This window comes from Onychomys torridus, chromosome 15 (genome assembly GCF_903995425.1).
Source record: "Onychomys torridus chromosome 15, mOncTor1.1, whole genome shotgun sequence".
NCBI classification, from domain to species: Eukaryota; Metazoa; Chordata; class Mammalia; order Rodentia; family Cricetidae; genus Onychomys; species Onychomys torridus.
In genome coordinates, this window is record NC_050457.1 from 23,865,762 (window position 1) to 23,880,717 (window position 14,956).

The window sequence follows — 14,956 nt, forward strand, 5'->3', positions numbered from 1 at the left end:
ATGTTTTCAAGGAGAACATTATGATGAATAGAGATACAGGAAACAGAGTGCTCTACTGGCACAAATGGTTAGTGTATGGTGCTTATACAGAACATTGTCAATTATTCACTTAAATGTTGTTTCTTTATAGGATTTGAAAAAGATGAAGAACCCAGGCAAAATGATCAAAATGTTAATTCTTACAATGATTTCTAGGGTAAGTGAACATATGGTGGAGGAAGGGGGAAGGGAGCCAATGAAATTAAGTGGACAGAAGACAACATGACAGCTCACATTTTCTTTACATGAAGTCTGATTTAGTAGAAAACATAAAATAGTTCACATCATTTCAAAGAAACAGCATACAACTTTTAGTGAGAATGAGTTACCTTTATTTGACCATGGTTTTGAGTAATAGTTTTTCCTGAAGCTGGAATATGTAGTTGTTGAGCCTCGCTCAAATATAGGATCGTTTTCCTCAACAACACAGGGACCTTTTGTTCTCAAAACTTCTACAGTTAAACTGAAAGAAAGACATGTTCAAATACAATCATACTAAAAACAACTATGAAAAACAACAGTAGATGAGATTTAACTAGCCATATTCTAAAATTTATCATAGCAGTAATACCAAAAATATAAAATATATTTGAAAAAATGACATTTAAATTCAAAATATCTATTTTCCAAACATTATTCCTAAGAGGCAGAAATAAATGCCAACCTATTTTCATTATAGCATTTTTAAAATAACTTTGGATCACTTATTGCCATTGTTTTTCTGTCTGTCTCTTTTTTTTTTTTTTTTTTTTAGACCAGGCTTTATGTAGTGCAGGCTAGCCTGGAACTTGCTGTGTAGCTGAGGATAGCTTTGACTTCCTATTCATCTACATCTACTTCCCACATGCTGAGATTGGGGGCATGTGCCATCACAACTGCTTTATTCTATTGGTTTCTACTGTCTCCTGGGCTAATTACCACTTTAACTATTAATGACATATAAAATCACCAACAAATATATGTGTTATTTTTTTGTTTTTAAAAAAATGCTGCTCTTCCAGGACTCAAATTCAGTTCCCAGCACCCACATCAGACAGCTTATAATCACATATAACTCAGATTCCAAGAGGTCATCCATTATGGCCATATACCAAAATATGAAATTAGGGTGAGGTGTAGTGACATATAACTTTAATCCTAGCAGTCAGAAAGCAGAGAAAGGTGGACCCCTGTAAAGTTCGAGGCCAACCTGGTCTACAAAATGAGTTCCAGGCCAGCCAGGGCTACACAGTGAGACCAGGTTTCAAAAACTCAAACGAACAAAGTGAAATTAGTGAATAATGTGATAAAACCCAAATGCCAACTTCAAGACTGAGTAAATCCTAGAAATCCACCCTCATTGGATGATAACGCAGAGCTGATTCAGCAGCTGAACTGGGTTAGCAGCACGGGAATGAGTAAAACAAAGTCAGGGTGACAGAAAATAGGACAGTGATACCATCTCATGCAAAACATGCTGAAATTACAAATTAATTTAGTCCCCCTTTCTGTTTCCAATATTCATGATGAAAATATACACAGTGGTCAGCCAGGCGGTGGTGGCACACGCCTTTAATCCCAGCATTTGGGAGGCAGAGGCAGGTGGATCTCTGTGAGTTTGAGGCCAGCCTGGGCTACTAAGTGAGTTCCAGGAAAGGCGCAAAGCTACACAGAGAAACCCTGTCTTGAAAAACCAAAAAAGAAAAGGAAAAAAAAAAAAAAAATACACAGTGGGGGTTGAAGAGTTCTATTGACTGAGGTTCAGAAACAGAATCTCTCCTTAGACAAACAACATGTGTTCTCTGCCATCATCTCCCTCCTCGATCTCGCCCCATCTCCTAACTCACCTTTCTTCATCTAAAATAATAGAGCCATCTTCTGCCACTTTGACCCGAGGGACCAGCAGTGGCCCGTCATCCGCCTCCTCCTCCACTTCTCCATTATCGTCAGCATCAGGAGTGCTCTGACTTTCCTGTCTCCTAAACGGAAATAGTCAATTAGCAACAAAACACAAGCATTCCCTCAACAGTCCAGATTCAAAACGAGTTATTAAAAGCTATTTCAAACTTTCCCTAGAACTTAACTGAAAAAAACATGACCTGACAGTCATGGTGGTACCCAATGTAATCTTGGCACTAAGGAGGCCCCTTATCTCTTTAACTCATACAGAAACACATGAAAATTGCAGAGTAATGCTATCATGTGATGTTTCTATTGGTAAAAATAGCCGGGCGATGGTGGCGCACGCCTGTAATCCCAGCACTCGGGAGGCAGAGGCAGGCGGATCTTTGTGAGTTCGAGCCCAGCCTGGTCTACCAAGCGAGATCTAGGAAAGGCACAAAGCTACACAGAGAAACCCTGTCTCGAAAAACCAAAAAAGGAAAAAAAAAAAAAAAAAACCAACAACTATATAGTATGATGTTTAAATTAAGCTAAATATTTCTATCTTGTCAAACATTTCTCATTGCTTTGTAATAAAAATATGCCAAATCTATTTTCCTAGCTTTCTGAACTATCTATACTAGTATATCTTTTTGAGTTTTGTTTTATTTCTTAGTCTAGGAAATAGGATCTTGCTCCGAAGTCCGAGGTCGGCTGGTCCTCACTATGCGGCTCCATGCTAGACTCAGCCTCAGCCCTCAACTGCTGGGATCACAAAGGTGCTCTACCTTGTCCAGCTCTCAGGTATTCAGCCAGCCTGAGGTGCAGAAGCCCAGCACGACTTCTTGCTCCTATCCTATTATAACTTAGTGTTTCAAAAGGTGAATCCAAATCTTACATTCCACTACAATGTCTGCCTAATATTTTATTGAAGTACACATAAATTATAAATCTGGAATGATGTATTTAAAAATCGGTGAGCTAATGAGATGGCTTGGTGGGATAAGGTACGTGCACAAAGCCAGAAGACCTGAGTTCAATCTCCAGAACACACACTGACTCCCACAAACTATCTTCTCACCTCCACACTCTCCGTGGCATGCATGTGCCCACATATAAACACACAAATACAACACTGCACACACACAATAAACACATGTAATGAAATTAAATGTGCTCTTTTAAGTGATAACATATGTTGCTTGGGGGAGGGGGGAAACTACAGACTTAAACCACAAAGAAACAAAGGTGGGAACATTTGTCAACATTCCCTTTGTTCCTTTTGAATCTTTTGCCACTTAAAGCTACTATTTTTCTACAATAAACAACTCCATTTGCTCGGCATAGTGGTGCATGTCTTTAGCCCTAGCACTCAGAGCCAGAGGAGGCTGATTTCTGTAAGTTCAGGGCCCAGCCTGATCTACATAGCAAGGTCTAGACCAGCCAAAGCTACACAGTGAGACCCTGTCTTAAAATTAGAACATCTCTAATTTAAAACTCATAAGTGCAATGAGATGAGATGGCTCAGCTGGCAAAGAAAGGAACTTGTGGTCAAACCTGACAACTTGTTTGCAATACATGGAACACAAATGTTGGAAGAAGAGAACGGACTCTCAGGCTGTCCTATAACCTCCCAAGCTGTGGCACTCACATGGCCACAAAGGCACATATTTACAAGTATAAATGTAAATCATAATATTAGTCAATTACATATTTATTACACAAATATTATAGACCTTTCATTCTGAAAGAGGGTGTGTGTGTGTGGTTTTGAGACAGGCTCTCCCTATGTAGCTATTGTGTGACAATTTCCTCCAAAATAGAACCTTCTGTGTGAGACATGGATGTCCCTATAGAAAAGCTTCATAAGCTCAAGAGCTAACAACTCAAAGGCTTCAGGAAGTCCCTAAAACCAAACTTCCCTCCCTGAGTGCATAGAAGCAATGAAGACCGAGAAACGCTCTCAGATGAGCCAAGCTAACTAGGGGAGACTCAGGCCAACTGAGCCGTGGTGTCTCCAGCCTGTTGAACTGCCTCCATGCTGTGCCGTGCTAGGTTCCCAGCTTTCATGAGTCATCACCCATGCTGGGTTGGGCTCTGGTGATGCAGCTGTCTTTGTAATAACTTATGCTCTTGTAAGTAACCTCTCACTTGTATTCCTGATAATTAACACCCATATAACTCACTGGTTCACCAAGTTGGACTCTGGTAATATCCTTATGGATCTGTCGCCAGCCCCTTATCTGAGAAAGTAGACATTTATTCACATCGCTCCAGAAAAAAATGTTGCACATCAATAGTCCAAGCTAGCCTTGAACTTGAAATCCTCCAGCCTCAGCTTCTTAATAGACACATAAATTACTATGCCCAGCTAGAGCTTCTATATTTCTTTTTTTCTTTTTTTTTTTTTTGGACAGGGTTTCTCTATGTAGCTTCAGCTATCCTGAGAGCATCTATTCTTAAATGAGTCCATTTTTAGGAACCAACCAAATGTAATTATAGTACAATAGAAAGCTCCATTTGAGGGCTGGGGATAGGGAGTGTTCAGTGGGTAAATGTTTGCCTACAAGCATGAGGAATTGAGTTTGGATTCTCAAAACCCATGTAAAAAATGGGCAGGCCTAACAGCCAGCACTCAAAAATCATAGACAAGGGATTTCAGAAACAAGCTGATTAGACAGACAAGCCAAAACCAGCAAGAGACCTTGCCTCAATAAATAAAGAGCAACTGAGGAAGACAAACACATGTTCCTATCTAAAACACATGTGCAAACACACATGTATGCCAAACATATGCATATGCAAAAAAAGGAGAAAGGAAGGAAGGGAAGAAAAAAGGGAGGAAGGAAGGAAGAAAAAAGAAAGGAAAGAAGGACATTAGATTTCATTTTAAAAGTATATCCAATAGCTGGGTGTAACTCAGTGGTGGGGCACCTGTGTGTGGCCCCAATGTGGTGGTCAGCAACAACAGAAAAGCACTTAATAAAACAAATTGAAAAAAGAGCAAGATAAGATGCTCACTCTCTTGTCGGGGTGGGAGCCAAGGACTTTTCAGCTTTCTTTTCTTGTTCCACTGAAGAACTGTTAAGTACAAATAAAAGAATATTTTTTAATAAATTGATATTTTATCAATTCTATCTACAGCAAGAAGAAAATTCCATTAGCTTCCATTTTTAATACAATGTACTATACCATTTCATGACTAATGTTCAGCAGTCACTTTTTCACTTACGCCTAGGCAATGAGCTCAGTGAAGGCTGAGAATGAACTTGATTCCCAACACACACCCCAACCTAAATAAATAAATCAATAGAAGATTTTCCAGTCAAAAACTCATCAAGTACCAGCATCTGCCGGGCCCTAGATTAGAAATGTCCTTCCCCTCTAACTCCTTAGGGACGAGAGACTCTCAGTCCTGGGACACGAAGCAGTCTAGGTGACTTATCTCCAGCAGCTGGTTGTCAAACTCAAACTAGATTTCCAGCCCTGCCTTCAGCCAGGCCAACAAAGACCTGGTGACCGCAAAAGAAGTTCATACAGAAGAATATGCTAATTCCACACCCTACGCCACCAAAACCACAAGGAGCAGATTTATAAGATTTTTGCTTCTACCTCAGGCTAACTTTAATTAAAGCTTGTTCATGAAGGACTTGTTACTCAAATTGCACCATTACTAATGAAATAGGGCATAAAAACTATACCTTCCTTTATATCACATCGTAGAATGTAAAAAAATAGAATCCCAATAATTAAAACAATAAAGGATCCCCTTTTAATCTTGGAGATAAAGAAAGAACATCATTTTCATCCTAGAAAGTAGTCACTTGATAGAGCATGCCTGTGAGTACCGCACATCGGAAGAACATCAGCTTAGACCTGAGCACCAGAGGAGAAAACTGTGTCTATCCTCGTTTTGTTAGAAATTTATCTTACCAACAATCTTCTGAAAAACAAGAAACTGTACTCTAAAAGTGCCCAATCACTACACACCCAATGAAAGAAAGGCATAGATAAATTTACTCACGTCATTGGATTGTTATCTGGTAAGTAATAGATGAAGTCTCTCATAGTCATTTTTGAACGATCTAGTGGCCTCTGGCTTTCGTTTGTAGCAAATTTGTTTTTCCATTGTTTCTATATACAGAGATTTTATAAATATACAAAAAACAATTTCAGACACACTAAATTCAAATATACAACCCACTGACTTAAAAATGCTTTGATGTTTTAATTATGACTAATTGTAAGAAATCATTTATAACCTGAATATTGTATTATACAATACCCTTAGTAACTTCTTTAAAATTAGAATTAGAAGTTTTATTATAGATGTTTTATTATGATGTAATTTGACTTGTGTGCATGCACACATGTGTATGTGTGTCTGTGCATTGCCCCATGGAGCCCAGAAAAGGGCACTGAGTGTCGCCCTCTATTACTCTCTACTTATTCTTTTGAGGCTCAAGTGGAAGCCAGCAAGACCCAGTGATCCTAACCTCTCTTATAGCTAAGATTACAGCCATTTGGACACTTGTTACATAGCTGCTGGGATCCAAACTCCAGTACTCAAGGTCGTAAAGCAAGCACTTTTAACCAGTGAGCCACCTCTCCAATCCAACAAGATTTTTTAATCTGGGCTAACAACAAGAGTTAAGAAAGACAAGCAGTCTGAAGATAGTTAAGATATACCTAAGAGGGCACAGATATGGGTTTCTCAAAGATGAGTCACCTCTTAATAGTTTTTTAAATCCAGCCGGGTGGTGGTGGCACATTCCTTTAATCCCAGCACTTGAGAGGCAGAGTCAAGCGGATCTCTGTGAGTTCAAGGCCAGCCTGGTCTATAGAGTGAATTCCAGGACAGGCTCCAAAGATATACAGAGAAACCCTGTCTTGAAAAACCAAAAAAAGAAAAAGAAAAAACAAAAACAAAATAGTTTTTAAAATCCAAGAAACTGACACTAGATTAAAAAGCTCAGTGTATAAAATTCTATTTATTGGAGCTAGGAATGTAGCTCAGTGTTAAAGCACCTGCCTCTTATGTATGAGGTCCTGAGTTCAATCCCCAACACTACCAAAATGAGGCATTCTATAATTAGCTAAAATGGCTGATATTTGCTATACACTATTTTCTAAACATTAAAACACATTAGTTCAAATGCATTAAGAATAAATCTTCAAAGGCCTCCAGTGAGGCATTGGTATCATTATTGGTAATATTTTCGAGATAAGGAAAGACAGAGATACAAGAAGACTAAGCCACCCAGCATCACAAGGGATGACGCCTGTTTCTAACTCCAAAGGCAGCTTTACTGCCACTCCATGTATACTGCCATCAACTAAAGGGACCACACTCTACTGTATTTATTCCCTAAGGGCTTGCCATGGTTCAATTTAAAACATTACCAATTCACATTGCTCCATTATACTTATTTTAATTCAATTAAATATTCCATATCACTTAGACTTTTTTTTTTGGTTTTTCGAGACATTTTTATGGAAACTATTTTCATATGCTTGTGTATCTATCTATATGTTCATAAAAATCCTTTTTTGCTGTCACTCAAAGTAGTGAAAAATATAAATGAATATAATAATAATTTTAAAATGACTATCAAGACAAATGTGATGATTTGGGTGGCTGGGTCAGTAGGATAGCCTGGACTACATAGTGAGTCACACAGTGACCTAAAGAACAAGTCCCTGTCTCACCCCTACCCACTAAAAAAAAAAAAAAAAAAGACAATAAATAGTAATAATAATAAAGTTTGTCAGTTGAAAAAAAAAGTAAATTTACAAGGTTTACTTTGTACTACAAAAGACATTATGTTCACAGTCATTATCTGGTATTATTCCCCCATCAATTTCAGCGCATGCTGCTGCTTCTTCTAAGGGTAGCTTGTTACACTAACCCAAATACAGAAATCTAGCAGGCAGCAACGCAATTTTGAGTTTCCTCACTTACCTTCTCTTTTCTCAACTCCTCTTTCAGCATTTCTCTCAGTTTCCGGGCTTTATAGATTCGGTATCTGTCTGAACACGGCTGCTTCTCTTGCGCTGGAGTAGGGTCTGGCGGGGGAGCATCGTGAGGAACTGTGGGTGAGGGAAGACACTGTGAAGGAACACTGACGGTAGGCTTAACAGGGCCAGAAGTGCTTGACACTCGCTTTCTTCTCTGAGAAACAGTAGAGGACGGTTTGCTGGACTCTTCATCGTGATTTTCATCACCAGGCTTTGCATCACTACTGAAATTAAAAAAAAATGGGATATCATGAATCCTCTCTTTCTTTCTTTCCTTCTTTCCTTCCTTCCTTCCTCCCTTCTTTCTCTACTTTTATTTTGTGTGCATTCGTATTTTTGCCTGCAGTTATGTCTGTGTGAGGGTGTCAGATCTTGGAGTTACAGACAGTTGTTCCCTGCCATGTGGTGCTGGGATTTGAACCTGGGTCCTTAGGGAGAGCAGTCAGTGCTCTTAATTTCTGCCCATCTTTCCAGCCCATGAATCTTCTTTTTTATACGCTAGTTTTAAAACAGTAAAGTCTCATTAAACAGAAAGAAAACAAACGTAAAACTATGATTGACTTTTCAGATTTATGTTGATTACAACTTTCTTAGCTGGATGTGGTCTTAGTCTTAGCTCAGACTCTATTCCTAGCACTAGGGAAGATGAGGGAGACAGACTGCAGGGAGTCTGAAGCCAGTCTGGGTTACACAGTGAGTTCCAACCAGCTTGAGCTTCCTACCAGCTAAGACTGTCTCAAAACCAAGTGGGACTAGTGAGCCAGTTAAGTGCACCGCTACTCCTCCACAGGACCAGAATCAGTTCCCAGCACTGACATCAGGACCTCACAAACACCTGCAACTCCAGCTCCAAAGATCTGACACTTTTGTCCTCCATGGACACCTGCACACATGTGGGATTCTCTCTCTCTCTCTCTCTCTCTCTCACACACACACACACACACACACACACACACACACACACATTCTCTAAAAAACAAAACCTAAAGAAATATTAGTTTTTGGTATATGTACATTCTCAAGCAGGCTGTTTAAATTAATCTTTTCCAAACTTGAGTCCCTAAGCACAACAGAAAACACTAATAATATGCTGAGTACAAGAAACAGCAACAATAACGAAGTCACAGAACAAGGCTTAATTAGCTAATTTTAATAACTACATAGCTGAGAGGCTTGGACATTTTTGTTATTGTTGTTTTGCTCCATGTCTGAAATCCCAATACTCAGAAGGATCAGAAGTTTAAGATCCCACAATAATGATTTTACAAGGACTATGGTAAAGCTATTAAGCTGACTAATACCATAGAAAGATCGACTCTGGACTACAAACTGATTAGGACAATTTCGAGATGGCTAGCTGAGATGATCCAGCCTGACAGACTACTCGAATAAGGACTTGTGACAAGCTCTGCACTTTCCCATTATGCAGAGACTGGACAAATGATACAGGACTTGACAATTAACCCAAAAATTTTCTTTTCAGGATCCCCTAAAGATGTCTTCACCCCCAGAAAGCAGGAAGTAATTTTAAGAAAACGACACCCACATTCCCAAGAGGTGGGGTGGGTGTGTTTTGATCGGTCAATGGCTTATGGATAATTGTTATTGTTTATGATGGTTGGTTACAAGTTGTTAATTGTTAATGGTCAGGAAAAAAGCTGAACAAGGAGATTAGATTCAGAGTTTTTGTTTAAAAAAATAGAAAAAAGAGAATATAGATATAAGGTAGATATGAATCTACTCCCAAGAAAAAAATAAAGAATAATAAGATAAATGGGTAGCTCAATGAATCTACTGTAAAAAGAAAATGGGGAAGATATAAAAATGACAAAAGGTAGACTACTGAATCTATTATGAAAAGAAAAAAGATAGGATAAATAATGAAAAATTTTTGTCTGAGTTTATCAAATGTTTACTGGACTGGACACTGTTAATATATATAATAGAGTTTTTCATCTGAATCTGTCAAATGTTAATGGACTAGACATCGTTAATGTAACTCTTGACTGTATATATTGTATATATTGAATAGTTTTTCTTGTATTAGTTTTAGGCTTTTTTAATTTTAGACAAAAAAGGGGAAGTGTGGTGGTATTGTGTTCCCCAAAATATTGTGTGCCCTAATAAACTTATCTGGGGTCAGAGAACAGAAAAGCCACAATATAAAACATAGAGGTTAGGCGCGGCACTCACACCTTTAATCCTAGATTCCAGAGGCAGATATCCCTCTGGATCTCTGTGAATTAAAGGCCACATTGGAAACAGCCAAGCATAGTGACTCATGCCTTTAATCCCAAGAAGTGAGTTTTAATCCCAGGGAGTGATGGCAGAAAGTAGAAAGATATATAAGGCGTGAGGGCCAGAAACTAGAAGCATTTGGCTGGTTAAACTTTTAGGCTTTGGAGCGGCACAGTTCAGCTGAGATTCATTCGGATGAGGACTCAGAAGCTTCCTGTCTGAGGAAACAAGACCAGCTGAGAAACTGACGACATGAGCTAACTGTGGCTTGTTCTGTCCCTCTGATTTTCCAGCGTTCACCCCAATACCCAGCCCGGATCTGTTTTTATTAATAAGACTCTTTAAGATTCATGCTACAATCCCCAGCAACAGAGTGAGTCTGAGGCTAGCTTAGGCTACATGAGACCCTAGTTCAAAAAAGAAAAGATCTAGTCATATTGGCTGTGGTGCAGATTAGATACAAGTCACTCAGAAATGGGGCTGGATAGAAATGTGCAGTGGTGGCACACACCTTTAATCCCAGCACTCGGGAGGCAGAGGCAGGCAGATTGTTTCTGAGTTCAAGGTCAGCCTAGTCTACAGAGCGAGTTTCAGGACAGGCAAGGCTACACAGAGAAACCCTGTCTCAAAAACCAAAAAAAAACCAAAAAACAAAAAAAGAGCACTGACTGTTCTAGAGAACCTGGGTCCAATTCCCAGAACCTAGATGTGGCTCACAACTGTCAGCAACTCCAGTTCCAGGGGATCTGATACAGTCTTCTAGTTTCCATGGGCACCAGGCATGCGTGTGGTGCACAGACAGACATACATGAAGGCAGAACACCCATATACACAAAATTTTTTTTAAAGAAAAAGATGGACATAGTAGCATACGCCTTTAGTCACATCAGTAGGCAGGCAGATCTCTGAGTTCAAGCCCAGCCTGCTCTACAGAGAGTTCCAGGATAGCCAGGGGCACACAGAGAAACCCTGTCTAAAAAAAAAAGAAAAAGAAAGAAAGAAGGAAACCAGGGATGCAGCTGAATAGCATTAACATCTATTTCTAAATAATAGCATGGTTGAATAACTATGGTTGACAACAATTTTTCACAAGATAGTTATAGAAAAGATCTGGAATGTTCTCAACACAAAGAAATAATAAACTTTTAAGGTGATATACCATACCGTGATACAATCTAAATTCATATTGAAATAACACACTGTACTCTATAAATAAGTACTATTACTTTGTATAAGGTAAAATTTTAATGTTAAAAAGGGAGTATAGGAGCTGGAGAGATGGCTCGTTGGTTAAGAGCACTGGCTGCACTTCCAGAGGACCCTAGTTCAATTCCCAGCACCTACATTGCAGCTCACAACTGTATGTAACTCCAGTTCCAGGGGATGTGATGCCCTCACATGGACATACATATAGGCAAAACACCAATGCACATAGATGAGAAAGAGAAAGAAATTTTAAAAATGGAGATATAAATCGAGATTTTTAAAGGTTTACTTTTATCTATTTTATCATTAGTTCTATATAAAAATTGAAGCTACCTTAACCTATGAAATAATCTCTCCAAAAAGACTTTTAATTTAAACTCTTTTCTTAGAGCTGAAGATAGATAAAAGTCAATGGTAGATTGCTTGTCTAACATGCACAAAGCTCAGTCCCTAGCACTCTCTACCCAAAACTGTGGCCCTTAAAACAATATAACATATCAACCATTGACATTTTATATGTTAAATACATATTCTGTTGGTTTCTACAACTAGCAAAAACCCAGAAAAAAATGATCTCATCAAATAAGGAAAAGGGACTTGGGATATGGCCAAGCTTGGTCAGCATGCAGAGGCCTGGCTTCCATCCCCAGTACCACATAAACCAGGCATAATGGCACACATCTGTCATCTCAGCATTCAGAAGGTAAAGCAGGAGGATTAGAAATTTAAGGGCATCTTCTCATGCACAGTGAGTTCTAGACCAACCTGAGCTACATGAAATTCTGTCTTAAAAAAAAAAAAAAAAAAAAAAAAGAAATGAAAAGAAAAGAAAAGAAAATTGCTGGGCATGGTGACACATGCTTTTAATCCCAGCACTCAGGAGACAGAGGCAGTTGGATCTCTTTGTTCCAGGTAAGTCAAAGCTACATAGTGCAATCCTGTCTCCAAAAACAAACAAACAAAAAACTCACAAACAAAACAAGTTTATGTGTGTGTATGTGTAAATAATCTAGTCTCAGGACGATAGCCTAAGGGCAATTTATAAAATATCAATCAGCATGCATTCCTACATAATTAACAAAAATCTCCAAACCCTTTTGAATAGTGACCAATATTGGTATTTTCATTCTACGTAGAAATTTCCAAATAGATTCAAGCAAGAAACTTGGAAATTATGGAGAACCTTGAAATATCAAAATAACACACATCACCAACTCAGATCGGCAGAAGAAATGTTGTTGCTATGCAAACATAATTTGTACCATCTCCCTGTCACTTGATGTTATTAGTAGTTTACAGGCTTCTTCCTCTTCATATTATAAAAACTGCAATCATCGTATTAATCTGTCACATCTTTAATCTGTACTATCACCTTGTTTGTTTTATTTTTTGAGACAGCATCTCACTACGTAGCCCTGACTGTTCTAGAACTCGCTATGTAGACCCGGCTGGGCTCGAACTCCCAGAGATCCACCTGCCTCTGCCTCTCTATTGCTAAGACACTACACCTGTGGTTCTTGTCACCTTTTTTTGAAACCAGTAAATTTGGGGGAACTACTCTCCCATGTCATGTGGAAAACAGTTTATTATATAATCATATCTGATCTCACGATATTGCCCCAAAGGAGGTACTATTAACTACATCTAACAGAGGAATAAGTTATCCCTGAGGACAGCCTACATTGAGTTGTTAAACTAAGTAGGAGAGTCCTAAATTCAAAGGCGGCATTTGACGCGAGGCGTCTTAATTCGGGAAACATAGTAACTATAATGGAGTACACCATTATACGCAAACCAAAATAAGCAATGAGTCTCTTCCCTTTTGACAAATGCTGCAGGTGTGGCTCAGTGGCAGGGCGCTTGCCTAGCACACATGAGGCGCTGAGTTCAACCGCATCACCGCGTGGAGGGGGAAAAAATTCAAGCAACAGTGGCGCTCTCCTTTTAAAAGTAAATATTCAACAAAATGAAAATCCCAAATTGCTTTCCATGTAAAGTACTCCAGGACAATTAAGTATCCAAGTGATAGTGTACCTATTCTTGACTTCAGAATTGTGAAACCTGGATTCCCATCCCTGTTTAAAAAAAAAAAAAAATGGTCTCATCGAGAATCGTGACAGAATAAGAAGTCGCACCCTCCGATCAGGGAATTAAACTGCAGCAAGAGTCGTTTCATCCAGCTCACATCAAAGGCTTGCTGCAGACAAGGTACTCCGAGGTAAAAATCCAACAGTTCGGCTTCATACTCGTTCTGCAAGACCTTACCTGCTCCCGGGAGCCTTTTCCTGGGGCTCCGCTCCCCCAGAATCCACCGCAGGCACATCTGTGGGCGCCGCTGCCTTCGGAGCGGACTCGGTGGCCGGCTCGGGAGGCTTGGGAGGCTCCGGTCCACGGTGGGGATGGGGAGCGGCGGAGCCCCTGGCGCCAACACCAGGCCTGACATTCGGCTTCACGCTAAGGCGTGCCCTGCGGAACATGGCGGAGCCAGGGGGCCGGGAGCGGCGGCTCCACAGCCGCGCTCAGCCCAGAGCCCCGGCCGCTGCCCTCGTCCTCCCACACAGTCAGTCACCAGCCCAGCGCTGGCTACCGCAATTCCGCGGCCCCTCCGCCTCCTCCGCTCTCCTGCCACCGCCTTCTCTTCATGACCCTGCCACACTAAGAGCTAAGTTTCTCCTCCCCGCGTCCCGGCTGGCAAAAAGGCGCCGGAAACCATAACGTAATCACACGGCGCCGCCGACTGACGTCACACTGCGGGCGCCGGGAACCATAGCAACTGCAACGCTCGGTAGCTTCGGTTACCTGTGAAGCAGAGATTTTTTGACTCAAAAATAGATATTCTTTCTTCCGTAAGACCTCGGGAGTTGCTGAAAAGGGAGTGCGGAAGCAGCTTGATCCTCTGGCTCAAACTTGTAATGTCTCCTTCCCCGTGCGCGGTGCTAGAGTTTGAACCCAGGACCGCTAGATGCTCCGCATACACTGTACTTCACCACAGAACTTCGCCCATTTAACTGAATCTTTTGTGGACTATTAAGGAGTTCTCGAGAAGAGTCAAAGTGTGCAAGAATGCAGAGCCTGGTAGTGCATGCCTACTATCCCAGCGCTGGGAGACTGATCAGAGTTGTTACACTTGCATTGGGGAAACCTTTCCCTGGAGCAGGGCTATAAGCTGCTATGCTTACAGTGACTTTGTGGTATTCCTTGGCTCCTACCGCCAGGATCCCTTTGTATCCAAGCCCCAACGCTTACAGGAAGGTCACGACAAGTTCCAGGCCAGCCTGAACTATCTAGCAAGACCTTAACTCAAAAAGACAATAAAATAAAACAAAACAAAAATGAAATAGTGTGGTTGGGGATTCAGCTCAGTGGTAGAGTGCTTGCCTAGCAAGCACAAGGCCCTGGGTTCGGTCCTCAGCTCCGAATAAACAAACAAACAAACAAAAAATGAAATAGTATGAGAGCAGTGTCTTACCACCAGTGCATCCCCAGAGCATAGAAACTGTTTGTTTTAGATTTTTGAGACAGTCTCTTATAGACAAGACTGGCTTTCAATTCTTGGTCTTCCTACCTCCATGTGCTGAGTGTTGGGATTACAGGC

General features: G+C 40.4%; 1 protein-coding gene across 2 annotated transcripts in view; it reads right to left on the reverse strand.

Annotated features, from left to right (window-relative positions):
* Nucleotides 1-14,052, reverse strand: part of Bdp1 (B double prime 1, subunit of RNA polymerase III transcription initiation factor IIIB) — a 92,149-nt gene extending 78,097 nt beyond the window's left edge. For both annotated transcript variants that reach the window (XM_036206778.1, XM_036206777.1), the window contains exons 1-6: nucleotides 13,627-14,052; nucleotides 7,862-8,141; nucleotides 5,924-6,033; nucleotides 4,921-4,980; nucleotides 1,866-1,997; nucleotides 369-502 (exon numbers count right to left, since the gene is read on the reverse strand). In XM_036206778.1, coding sequence (XP_036062671.1) covers nucleotides 369-502; nucleotides 1,866-1,997; nucleotides 4,921-4,980; nucleotides 5,924-6,033; nucleotides 7,862-8,141; nucleotides 13,627-13,838 — 928 coding nt within the window. In that variant the 5' untranslated portion in view covers nucleotides 13,839-14,052. The remainder of the gene's footprint in view (nucleotides 1-368; nucleotides 503-1,865; nucleotides 1,998-4,920; nucleotides 4,981-5,923; nucleotides 6,034-7,861; nucleotides 8,142-13,626) is intronic.
* Between the last annotated feature and the right edge of the window lie 904 nt (nucleotides 14,053-14,956).